Below are 12,654 nucleotides of genomic sequence, written 5' to 3'. Positions count from 1 at the left end.
AGCGAGCACAAGCACGGTGAGCAGCAGGCAGAGGGAGAGGGAGAAGCAGGCTCCCCGATGAGCAGGGAACCAGATGTGGGATTTGATCCTGGGACCCTGGGATCATGACCAGAGCCAAAGTCAGTTGGTTAACCGACTGAGCCACCCAGGTGTTCTTTATGAGTGATTTTAAAACAATTTCGCCGCAAATAAAAGACCTCATATGTCAGTTACATCTCTGTAAAACTGGAAAGAAAAGAAAATACGTCATGCTCTGAACATTTCAATTGAATATGATACCTTGAAGCATCATTACAGGAACAAGCATATGAAGAATGTAGTTTAGGAAGAAAGAAAAAGGGGAAGTATTTATGATTTTTAAGTATTTTTAAAAAATTATTTAAGAGTCATATTTTATCCTGCCCTAGAAATTATTTAATAATGATATTTTAACCAAAGCAAAGGAGAGAGGATGAGTTTTTTTTATCATTAAAAAGTTTTAAAATAGCCATATTAAGGGGAAGGACTTCTGGTTTTAATTACTGTAAGCTCTTCTCTTCAACTGGTTTATTAAAAAGACTAATTCTTACAAAGGTATTATTAAAAGTATGCAAAATGTTAAAAAAAAAAGCTTAAAATAACTATGAAGCTCCTTTTTCAAGAGAAAATTCTGCTTTTCCAGCTCACGGTAGAGGTCAGGCTTCTGACCTTTGTCCACGGTATGTGGGACTAACCTGCAGATACTCTTGATCCTAATTGTGGGGGAAAACAAAGCTTCCCTAGTAGCTTTACAGAACGCACATTTCTGCTCTGCCAGGCAGCCCGTGCCTTGCTGAAATACGATTGCAACTATTATAGTAGCCTTGATCAAAGAAAAGCATAGAAAATTGTCTTTTAAGTGGACAACAGAAAGGGTGACCTCTTTGGCTCTTGTCGGAGCCATCGATGAGAGTTTGCTACAGGTGAGAAAATAATTAGAGGAGACTGACATTCTAGTTACTTGGGGGGGGGGGCGGGGAGCGGCGAACTTAAGAATATTTTAGAGGAAATCGAAGGGGCCACACTGTAATCCTGAATGAGGGAGGAACTGGGTATCACAAATGAAACATAAGTAAGGTGAGTATACTTTGTGCACACTTAAGCTGTTTTTGTTCTTTAGAAATTCTATTTGCGTGCGTTGGGTGCACAAGTAGCTTTAGAAGTAAATTGGGATTACCTGGGAAAACCAAGAATTAAAAAGATGTCCCAATGTGTGTAATGACCTCCAATGGACCATGGTCCACTTTTTGGTCCCGTGTCTTGGTACCAACAGAATTCTGATGCAGGGGGGAGGTGGTGGGAACAGTCCCTTTAGCGCCGTTAACACTGTAGTAACTTTGTAACCTGTCATTTCAGTGAACTTGGAATTAATCTGGCAGATGGTACTTGGGCATTACATGCTGATCGTCCTCGCTGCAGTAAACACAACCGCTGCTGCGTTCTCCGAGTCGTGCGGAAGGATGGCGAAAACAAGGGCAGGCAGTTTTATGCTTGTCCTCTACCGAGAGAAGCGCAGTGTGGATTTTTCCAAGTATGCATAAGATTTTTTTAAGCTCACTCTAGTGTAATTGAATACTTCCGTTATTAAAATGTAATGAATAGCGGGGCCCCTGGGTGGCTCAGTCAGTTAAGTGTCTGACTCTTGGTTTCAGCTCAGGTCATGATCTCAGAGTTGCGAGATCAAGCTCCATGTCAGGACTTAAGATTCTCTTCCTCCCTCTGCCCTCCTTCCAGCTTCTCCAAAAAAAAAAAAAAAGTAATGAATAGCAATCTTCTTCCCAGTTTCATCTTTAAATTTCATTTACTTTTTCACCTTAAATTTCAAATAGCCATTCTGACACTTCAGCCGGAAGCCTGAATGTTGAAGAACTTAAAATTCAAAGAGCTTCATAAAAAAAAAAAGAAAGAAAACATAATCAAATAATAGCCATTCGATGATTCTAGTATGTCACATATGAGCCACAAGTGTAGATGTGTTGCCCTTGGTTTATAAAGATTGAAGGGTTTGAGTGATTTACCCGGGTGGCAAATAATCAAGATACAAACATGCTCTTCCTATCTTCTGCTATAAAACCCTGGGTTTGTACACTGGATAGAAGTACACAGGAAAAATAGTTAACATTCCTTAGGTTTACAGTGACCTTAGTAAGTCCCATTACAGAAGCTTGCACAGTAAGAATGTAAGTGGAGCGCAGTTCCTCCCCCCATCCCTGCTTGTGGATCTGCGTGTGTCCCTGGAAATGAAGATGGGAGAGGACACTAAGATCTGGGGTCCTTCTCCTTCCTTAGGCTCACCTTCTGTGTTTCTCATGGTGTGAGCCTCTCATATGCTGAGTGTGACTCTAATGTTGAAAGATAGGTATTTTTCTGGTTGTTGCATCTGGTGCATAACTGAAAAAAAGAAAATACTGATCTGTTTCAGTGCTGGAGTAAAAATTTGGGGTGTTGGGCTCATTGAGAGAGAAAATCTCTGTCTTCAGTGTGGTACCTTACTAAGGAATTTTCCAGGTTTTAATTCCTGCACAAGATATAACTCTGCTCTCCTGAGCTGACACATATCCTCTTCAAGGAGATTTTGTGGATGTAATGAACAAAATATTAGGTAACAAGTTAATAATATCACAGCTGGCCCCCAAGCTCCCTTGAGGCGAAAATTTATAAGACTAATACAAGGGAATCTGACTAAATTCATCCACATAATTCTGTATTGGATTCTTTCTTTTCCTAAGAGATGAAGGGAATTTAGTGTCAAACGTGTAACAAATCTTTGATCGTCATTGTTTGAACTGAAACAGACTGATAACAGAAATTTGATGGCTTGACGGCAAGATTCTGATCATTTTCAAATATTTTCCATAAAGAGGAAGGAACTCCTATAAGCACGCCTTCAGACAAAGAGAAATTCAGTCATGGCAGTTTTCTGCATAATTCAAGCAAATCTGTAGGAGATGCTTCTTACAGTCTATAAGCTTTTTTTAAGGGCCGGAACTAATGACCTGTGTCAATTTCACAATGTCTGAATAATAGTAGCAGGGAAAGTGGGGTGCACTCATGACATGCACCCAGGCTTAGTCTGTACATGTTTCTAACTGGCTCCTAAACTTTACAATCCTTCTGTTTTCACCCTGCAGTGGGCAGATTTGTCCTTCCCATTCTGCAACCATGGCAAACGCTCCATCATGAGAACGGTGCTAAAGATTGGACCTAATAACGGAAAGAATTTTTTTGTGTGTCCTCTTGGAAAGGCAAAACAGTGCAATTTTTTCCAGTGGGCAGAAAATGGACCGGGCATAAAAATTATTCCAGGGTGCTAATATTTTCTCCTTCTGTAAAATATCTGGCATTTAATTTCTTCAAACCATATATAATGTTTAGTCCCCTTTTATTTAATAGGAAAGTTGTAGAATATCTGTGGCTCGTTTTATAGTTGTTGCAATATTTGAGAGATGTTCATTTTTTTTTTTTTTAATGGGTACCATCTTTCCACTCTATGGATGATTCTTTTACCTGGATGAAGACTGTGGGTGTTTCATCAGAAGTACTACATATTCTATTTATCATGTATATATAGCGCAACTAATGACAATAAAGTATTTTTAGTGCGCTGTTGGTCTCTTGTAACTTCTTTGGGGAAGGAGTGACTTTTTTTTTCTTTTTTAAGGAAAAGATTATTAGTCCAGTGAAAGAGCTGAGTCTCCTATCTGTAATGAGTAATGTTCTGGGTTATCGCTGCTCTTCATAGCATATGATTAAAGTACTTCTTGTTTTCTTAAATGAAATTTAAGGAAATGAAGTCTCCTTTAAGGAAAAGAACATTGGCTTGTTTTTATTGTATTCAACAGACATCAGGTTCCTTGTTAGATGCTAGAGATAAGCCAAACACTTGGATAACTTCAAATGCATTTTCCTAGAAACCTGTGGGGATTCAGAATATAAAAGTAACATTTGGGAAATTCTGTCGCTACAATGTCCATGCACAGCTCTCGGAGTCACCAGCATATGAAATTCTCGGCAAGGCCAGAGCATATGCTGTGGTCTTATCTGCATTTGAACTCTATGTTGAAGAGACAGACTTGGAACCAATCCAAGATCAGTGATCCCAACCCAAAGAACTCAACAGGACAATGACGACAAGGCAGACCCGGACCGGGCTGGACCACAGGTGAGCTTCGCTGACCTGGTATGAAGTGCCCAGGTGTGCATTCAGAACTAAACTGCAGACATCTTGTGCCCCAGCGAGGGAAAAGCCCATCTCTAATGAGGCTTCCGTAAATGAGCAAAGTAACGCCAAGGAAATAGAGGCAAACGAAAAGCAATCAATTTCAGCATGGTACGTATAGATACTTACCTGGTAAGAAACACGCAGGATTTGTACGAAGGAAATTTTCCTGTGGAGCATCAAAGAACTGGATGGACAGTCCAGACAGGATCTTGTCTATTAGAAAGAATGGGTGTTTAGAAAATGACATTCATTCAGACCTACATTGGAGTTTCAATTGCATCTCCCTTCAAAACCCCAAGGAGGTTTCTGTTTCCACGGTGGGGCAAGCTCTAACTGGACCCAACTCTAGTTTCTGGGCAGCCAGATACCTAGGTTCTGCACACACGCAACAACCATACTGGGGAGTGAAGCCCAGCTGGCAGATTCTGGAGAGGTGGAAGGTTTGGGGGGCGAGACCAGCTGGAGGTAACTTGCCGTGCACTACAGCTTTAATCCTGAGGGCAGAACAAAGGCAGTGCCAAGCGGAGCTGGCCAAAGTCTGCCAGAAAAGGGGCCCGAAGAGGCCACTGGAAAGGGGGAAATAGGAGAGATCCCAGAGGAGGAGCCCCAAGTTCTGTGCTCAAATTCTGCCCTTGTCCTCGCCTGACCCCTGAGTCACCCCAGCCACGTGCGGGGACACTGCACACAGAGCAGCTAAGGACAAAAGAACCCAACTTGCCTGACAGAATTTGCAGTTTGCATCCAACCCAGTTAATTGCCGGCAGAGACAAAAACAGAAACACTCTCTAGAGGAATGTCCCCCATGCCGTCCCACCTCCATGTGACAGTCAGGATTCCACCCAAATTATGCAACATAAGAGGAACCAGGAGAATGTGACCTAGTTTCAGGGAAAAGACAAACAACGGAGACCGACTCCAAGATGATCGAGACATGGGAATTAGCACGCAAGGGTTTTAAAGCAGCTGTTCGAACAGTGCCCATTGAGGTCCATGCCAAAGGAAGGTGATGCCGGCCTGAAATGCAAATCGTTAAGAAGCAATACGGAAAACCTGAAAAGGCAAATATCTGAATAAATATAAATATTTCCTATTTTCTCTTAGTTTCTTGGCAACACATGGGACTGTTGAAAGCAAGATAATGTAACGTGTGATGAGACACACGACGCATGTAGGTGTGCTGTGATGACTGTAGCGTAAGGATGGAGAAGTCGAAGGAGAAGATTCCAGGTTTCTACATCTTATGCGGAGTGGTACCCTTTTATCTCAGTGGACGGAGGTTAATACATAGACGTAAAACCTACTCCTTTTCAACCACCCTTTCCTCTAACATTTTCTCAGTCCCACACACTGCCCCCATCCTTCTGAGGTCCCAAGGACACAAATGTTGGGTCCTCCGATTGCCGTGGTCCCTGAGTCCGCCATTGCCACCAGCGAGACCCCCAGCAAGCTTGTTTATGTCGGCGACTCTGCTTCTCAGTCCTATAATTTCCAGCCTGTTTGCTGAGATCTTCCATTTTTTAAGTTGGTTTCCAGAGAACTTAGAGTTGATCTTGGAAGCACTTGGAAAATCCTGGTCAGATAATCCAAACATCTGTTCCGTCTTGTTAATCACCACCGGTACAGCATCTTTTCTTCTTTCCATCATGGCTTTCCTGGTTTGGGGCACAGCAGGTGATCTTTTCTATCCTGGATGTTTTGTTAGGATGTTAGGAAACTCTCCAGCCTATTTAAGTCTTCTGCTTTAGCACGTTGTTGTTCCGCTTAGATCGATGTGTAGGTTGTGATGTAAACTGTGGGCTTCGGGCCCAGGGACAGTGGCGGTCACAGCGCCCTGGTCATGTGGTTCTGCTTGGCTTCCTTTTGCTCTTGCTGAGGTTCCTGCTCAGTGCTTCTGTGATGTCTTAGGCAAAGAGGCGACTCGCCAGGCTGCCGGGTGCTTCTAGGCCACCTTCTGCAGGGGGAGGGGAGCGAGGGCAGAAGGCCATCACCTCTCTGTCTCCTGATGCTTCCAGCTGGAGGGAAGCAGGTATGGATCTTGTCCCACTTGGACAACATGGACACCCACAGCCGTGGGACCAGGACCTGGCCTCAGCCTTTCGGAGGCTGCTGTTCAACACTACGCTGCATTTCCGGGACTCGCTGTGCGATCCGCTGCTGTTCAGCTCTTTGGAATTAATCAGCTTGTTTCTTGGTATTTCAGACCCGTACCACATGAGTATGAAGGATTTCAGGGATGGGATGGACGGAGAATGAGATAGGAGGTACAGTGAGGAAGATGGTGTATAGAGCCCCTGTTTCCTGGGCCTTTCTTTTGGGACAGGGGCTGTCATTTCCCTGGAGCATTTCATTGAATGCTCTTGGCCAGCCAGGAAATAGGCTTTCTTATTGTTGTTGTTACTTCTCATTTTCCAGTTTAGGAAACCTGGTTCCTGTAAGTGAAGTGGGAGAGATGTCCATGTCACACAGGCTGTGGCTTGAATGAGGTCAGCAATGTGTGAAAGTCCACACTGAAGAAGCTCTTCTCCTTTCTGTGTACTAAAGTGCCAGTTTCAGAATAGCACAAATACCTAACAGGCAAAAGAAAAGAATCGTGGTGCGATAAGATTACACTCCTTTTTTCCTTAAAATTTATCATATTAAATGGACAATGTTAAAATGCCCATTAATTTGTTTTTAAATTTCCACTACCTTCTGTTGTTTTTATTTAATTTCTGTTCATTTTTTAAAAAGATGTTATTTATTTATTTGACAGACAGATCACAAGCAGGCAGAGAGGCAGGCAGAGAGAGAGGAGGAAGCAGGCTCCCCGCTGAGCAGAGAGCCTGATACGGGGCTTGATCCCAGGACCCTGAGATCCTGACCTGAGCCGAAGGCAGAGGCTTTAACCCACTGAGCCACCCAGGCGCCCCACTATTCATTTTTTTTAATCCATCATTTTCAGGTACTTTCTAAAGGCAGCTGTCATCACATATCCCAAGCCGCCCGCATTAGCAAGTTGGTGTGTGAAATGAAAGAAGAAATGTCCTAATGAGCTTCCCAAAAGACGTAACCTCTTTTTTTCTTGCTGTGTTTTCTGGAGCTAATACTACGGTGTGTCTCCTGTTACGTAACTTGTTCTATCTGCATTTCCTGATGCTCCCTCTTGAAGGGATTTTATATAAGACTTCCTTGTTCTTCTCAGAATCTTGCCCAGCATTGTGCCTCGCATGCAGTAGAAACTTGGGGACCATCTATTGGTCATAGATAAAAGTTTAATATAATGTCAGTCTACTGACCTTTTTTAACCTTGTTACCACTACTCAAACATGAATGCACTTAAATGTCATTGAAGAGAGTGCTGCTGGTATACTATAAAAGAGAGAGAAAGTCCTGTGTCTAAAAGCTGTTAAGTCTTTCTAGTATTTTAAATGAAAGTGTTTCTCTCTCTCTCTCTCTTTTTTTTTGGGGGGGGGGGGCAATCTGTAGATATTTTCTTACAAATGGACAGGCCAAAACTAATCAGATCAAAGGTTATGCAATCATTGAAAAAGGAAAAAAAAAAAAAGAAGAAGAACGCTGCCTTACTGCTAAACTGCATTTAATAACATAGAGATGAAAACATGTACCTACAACTCCTGGTGCCCATGAGTCTGAACCTTTTCATTTTACAGGAAGCCAAATCAACTGGTTTAAATAACTTCTCAGTTTTGAATTCATTTAATCTCTATCAAGCACCTACTATGTGAAAAAAAAATCAGTATTACACAGGTTTAAAGAAGAGCTTGGCAGTCTTCGAGGTAGGAAATCATAAGGGATACCGGCCCTATAAGCAAGTGTCAGAAAGAACAGGGAAGGAGAGCTCCCTTGCATCTGATTCACGAGCTAGAAGAGCTTCCAGAAAGAGACAGCAATTGGAGTTCCAACTTGCTGAAGATCTGCATGTGTGGAAGGGCATTTCAGGCAGTGAGCATAGCAGACGCCATGATATCTAAGAGCATCGCACAGGGGATGTGTGGGGAATAGCAAAGAGTCCGGGTGGCTTGAATGGTGCATCTTAAGGACAGGTATGCACAGGAAGAAAAATCTCTGTAAAGGAAGACTTAATTCCATTTCACTGCTACAAGATGGGCCAGTTCTTTGTTCTGAGGATATAAAAATAAGCTCCCTCCCTGCAGGAGCCCAGGGGCAGAGAGCAAGCCAGTGCACCCCGGGAGCCATGTTGGACGACCAATGCGAACACAGGGCTTTCTGAACAAAAGAGAAGGAGGGCTCTATCCTGCCAGCATTGCCGGGAACTAAATGTCTAGTCTTTAATTATGCAGATTCTGTAATAAGATTGAGTTCTTAAGACTGCTAGTTCAAAGACCTGCCCTATCACTTACCTTAACCTTGCCCATGTGACCCTGAACATCTTTGTTAAGCTTTGGCTACTGAGAGCCAAGTCCCAGTTAACTCCTCAATGAAATCATGATAACGTACCACCTCACAGCACCGTTTTGAGGATGAAGTACTGTATCCATTTAATGGGCTTACACAGCACTTGGGGGTTAAAAAACTCCATTTTGTCTCATTATCTTTATGATTACTGCACTTAACTACTACGGCGACAACTACTGTGGGAGGCTTCAGGAAAGCACGGTGCCAGTGGTCATACAGGATTTAAATTTCACCAGAGAGAGCCTTTTGCGAGTCCCTGAGGAAGTGCATGTTGACTCTGGGGAACAGAGAGCCCAGAACTTTGAAAAAGGAAGGTATGAGGAAGGAGATGCTGGGGTGATTATGTTTCCAGGGATACCTCGAAAATTTAGAAATAGAAAACATGAAAGAACCACCAAGAACCTTAATTCGTGATGGAAAGCCAAAGTTTCAGAGAAATCCAGGTACCTATTACATTCTAAATGGAAATCCTATAAATCCAATAAGGAATATAAATCACTATCTATACAATTCTAGTTCTAGTCTCTCCTTGTTTCTTTGACAGCAGAAGAGACATAGCTTTGGGGGCACCTGGGTGGCTCAGTCAGTTAAATGTCTGCCTTCTGGCTCAGGTCATGATCTCAGGTCTTGGGATTGAGCCCCAAATCAGGCTCCGTGCTCAGTGTGGAGTCTGCCTCTCCCTCTCCCTCTGCTCCTTCCCTGTTCATTCTCTCTAATAAAAAAATAAAATCTTGAAAAGAGAGAGACACGGCTTTAATTTCATGGAAGCACGACGTGTACAGTATTTCTGGGAAAGCAGGTTATAGGATTTTACCTTGCCACCCAGAGCGATGGACCCAAACAATCCACAGGGTCCCCTTCTTTGAAGTCTGCTTTAAAAGGGGTCCCTCCATACTAACAAGACTTGGGACAGGCGAGGGCAGAAGAACCCAGTTCTTGGAAGTTGCAGAAGGGAAGCCGAGAGTTTGGGGATTGGAACACTTTCTACTTATTGTCTGGATCCTACTGGCTCCTCTAATCACAGAGTAGTGAGACAAGGAACAGACAGGAAGTTTAAAGGAGATGAAGAAATGAAACCCTGCTGATAGAAGGAAAAAATAGAGCTCGTGAACAGCAAGGGAAAGAGACGCCCAAAGGATCTGTATGGACACTTCGCCTCCGTTGCTGGCAATCAGAAACACAAATATATGGAGACAGTCGACAAAAGAACAACCTGCTAAATTTTTAAAACTACACACTAGCATTTTGGACTAAACGCTGTCATAAAACACAAAACTGCCAAGCAAATGAGCAGGATCATTACGATTCCTCGTCCACCTCGTGCATTAATGCCTCTATGTGGCTCCAACCGGCCGCACACATCGGCATCTTGACTCACGTGTTAATAAATACTTGTCTGCTTTTAATATGCATATATTTTTCTCATTATTGTATTATTACATTCAGCTTGTTTAGCCGCATTTAAAGAGAATTTATTTTGCTATCAATGGCAGAAAACAATTTAGGAAGCCGAACAGAGCAGGAAGAATGTGAAATCTAAGTATTTGAGTTGGTTATTGACTCATTAGTTTAATAACGTGTGTTCTCCAAACTTGAATAATTTAAATGCATTAGAAATGATATAGCATTAAAAAGTGCATTCTTAAAATGGTAAACACTGGTTCTAGGATCTGAGTTTGTAGTTATTACTTATTTAAAATAAACAAGCAAATTCCATTGAGATATGGTCTCATTTTCAGGAATGGTCTATTAGCAGGCAGCAGTGAGCACAACAATTAACCATATCAGCGCATTAAAGCCTAATGTCTAAACTCAACATAGCAGCAAACACACATCCTAGCATGGCCTATTAAGTAATCAGAAATGATTGCAGATAATTAGCTCATGAACAGCTGCATAAACTCAAGTATTCCATTTTTTATCAGACATGGAGACTTCACGGGGAAGGGAGGTTTATCAGCTCTGTCCTGAACTGGTGGGAGCAACACCGTGAAACGAAATTAGGGATGGGATTCTAACATTCGATGGCATACAGCCATTTCACATTTTCTTTTGCTAATACTCCGTATGTTCACAGGAATAAAGTTCCATAAGTGAAAAATACAGAAATAAGGATATTACCAGTGACCAGAAAGTGATTGTGAAATAGGATGGTAGGGAAATCCATTAGTAAAATTCCTATAATATGTATCATTCCTATTTGTTTACATTTTTGAACCAAATTTGATTTGCATACTCCGTATATCACTTCTGGATGAGATTATTTTTGGATATATACCTCAATGATGCTATCTTTACAGTAAATATATAGTTGCATTGATTAATACATGTACTTGATACCATGCTGAACAGAACATGATAGCTATCTTTAGAAATCTGAGGGACTGATACGACAAAAAAAGAATTGTGTTTTTTCATACGGGTCCAGAAAAACAGAACGAAGAGACATGAGATTATGGGTTTAATTGGACAAAAATTCCAAAATTAGAGTTCTTAAAACTGAATTGGGTACAGTGTGAGAGGTTTAGGTTCCTTCCAGATGTCATCAAATAAATTCAGTGACTGACCTCCATCAAGGGCAGATTGTGGTTAGAAAGGACCTCAGGTTCCTCCAAAGGCTTCTTCCCATTGTAAAATCCTAGGAATTAAACCTCTAAAGGAAATGGTTTGGCACATAATGAATCATCATTGATGGTGCTAAACTTTTGGGTGGCACTTTCTGAATATTTGCATTGAAGATTTGTATCGTGTCAAATCATGTTTAGTATGTTTATTATTGTTTCTTGACAGAAGTTAGTTTTCATTTTATTTATAGGTCTACCAAGGGTAAGATAGATACATAGGTAGAGGGTAATAAGCAAAATTTAAAACTATGAATTTTACTCACAGAGAATCAGCTGTATGTATTTTATATTTGTTTTCTCTGGTTATCCTCATTTTTGTAATATTTTAACAAATATTTAAGGAGCTGTTGCTGGGACCAAGTTGTTTCAAGTCTTGGGGGAAGTGAACATTCAAAGCAACAATTATAGTTAGATCCAATATGACAAGAGCTGTCATACAGAAACAGGACAAAGAGCTCCCATGGCAACCTGAGGGAAACTAGGAAGGCTTCCTGTAGGAGGAAACACTGGAGGTGAGGAGTTGGCCTGCCATAAACAGGTAGAGATTAGGAGGAGCCCGTAGGCACAGAAGAAGTTTGTGTATGAGGTGTTTGGCACGGAGAGAGGCTGTTTGTTGTATTAGACCTATGGAAGATAACTAGAGCCCACATTGGCCAACTTGGGCTGTGGTTATTATTTTTATGTCGTTGATTCGTTGCAGATTGTTGGTTACTCTCATGCAAACTTCCCGGAGTCGGTCTACTATAAATACTAGCCATTTCCGGGGGCCAGACCAGGAAAACTAATAAAAATGTGGGCCTGTCACACCAGCGTCACCCCAAAGCTTGGGAGACTTTCCAGAATTAGGGCCAGAGATGTTTGCCATAGGAAGCCCTCGGGGAACGCTTGTGCGAGCTCGAGTCTGTGAAGCTCGCTTCTGGAATGCAGTATTTACTTTTCTTTTAGAAAACGTTTCAGTCCACTCTACTAAAAACAGCATGTAATGCTTCTTTTTTTAAATGTGCCGTAATAATGACTCATTTTGGAATGGAACGGGAACGTGAGTTTGAAGAAAGAGCCACGGATGGTCAGGCGACGTGGTTTCAGTGCCGGTCCTGCACGACCTAGTAAAAATAATCGCTGCTAAATAACGTGCAGCCTGCCGAGACACGGGAGACGGAACGGCTCTTGGACCTCAGAGCCTTCAGACATAAAACGAGGAGGCGGTGCTGGAAGAATCCTGACATCCCTTCCCAAGTCTAAAGCACTGTGGCTCTGAATGGGTTTCAATGTCAATTATTTGCATAATTAAGTAACATAATTACACCAGTCTCTTCGCTGAATCCCTTCCATCGTTTTTCCTGCTTCTAGTGTCTTTTGCGAGCCCTCTGGTCC

At 42.1% G+C, this 12,654-nt stretch overlaps 1 protein-coding gene across 1 annotated transcript in view; it reads left to right on the top strand.

Moving 5' to 3' along the window:
- Positions 1-3,588, top strand: part of NEIL3 (nei like DNA glycosylase 3) — a 46,683-nt gene extending 43,095 nt beyond the window's left edge. Inside the window, exons 9-10 of the mRNA XM_045997580.1 lie at positions 1,375-1,549; positions 3,150-3,588. Coding sequence (XP_045853536.1) covers positions 1,375-1,549; positions 3,150-3,332 — 358 coding nt within the window. The 3' untranslated portion in view covers positions 3,333-3,588. The remainder of the gene's footprint in view (positions 1-1,374; positions 1,550-3,149) is intronic.
- Positions 3,589-12,654: the final 9,066 nt, after the last annotated feature.

The sequence above is a fragment of the Meles meles genome, chromosome 2 (assembly GCF_922984935.1).
Source record: "Meles meles chromosome 2, mMelMel3.1 paternal haplotype, whole genome shotgun sequence".
Classification (NCBI taxonomy): Eukaryota; Metazoa; Chordata; class Mammalia; order Carnivora; family Mustelidae; genus Meles; species Meles meles.
Note: the sequence above shows the minus strand (reverse complement) of the source record. Positions and strands in the feature narration are given on the sequence as shown.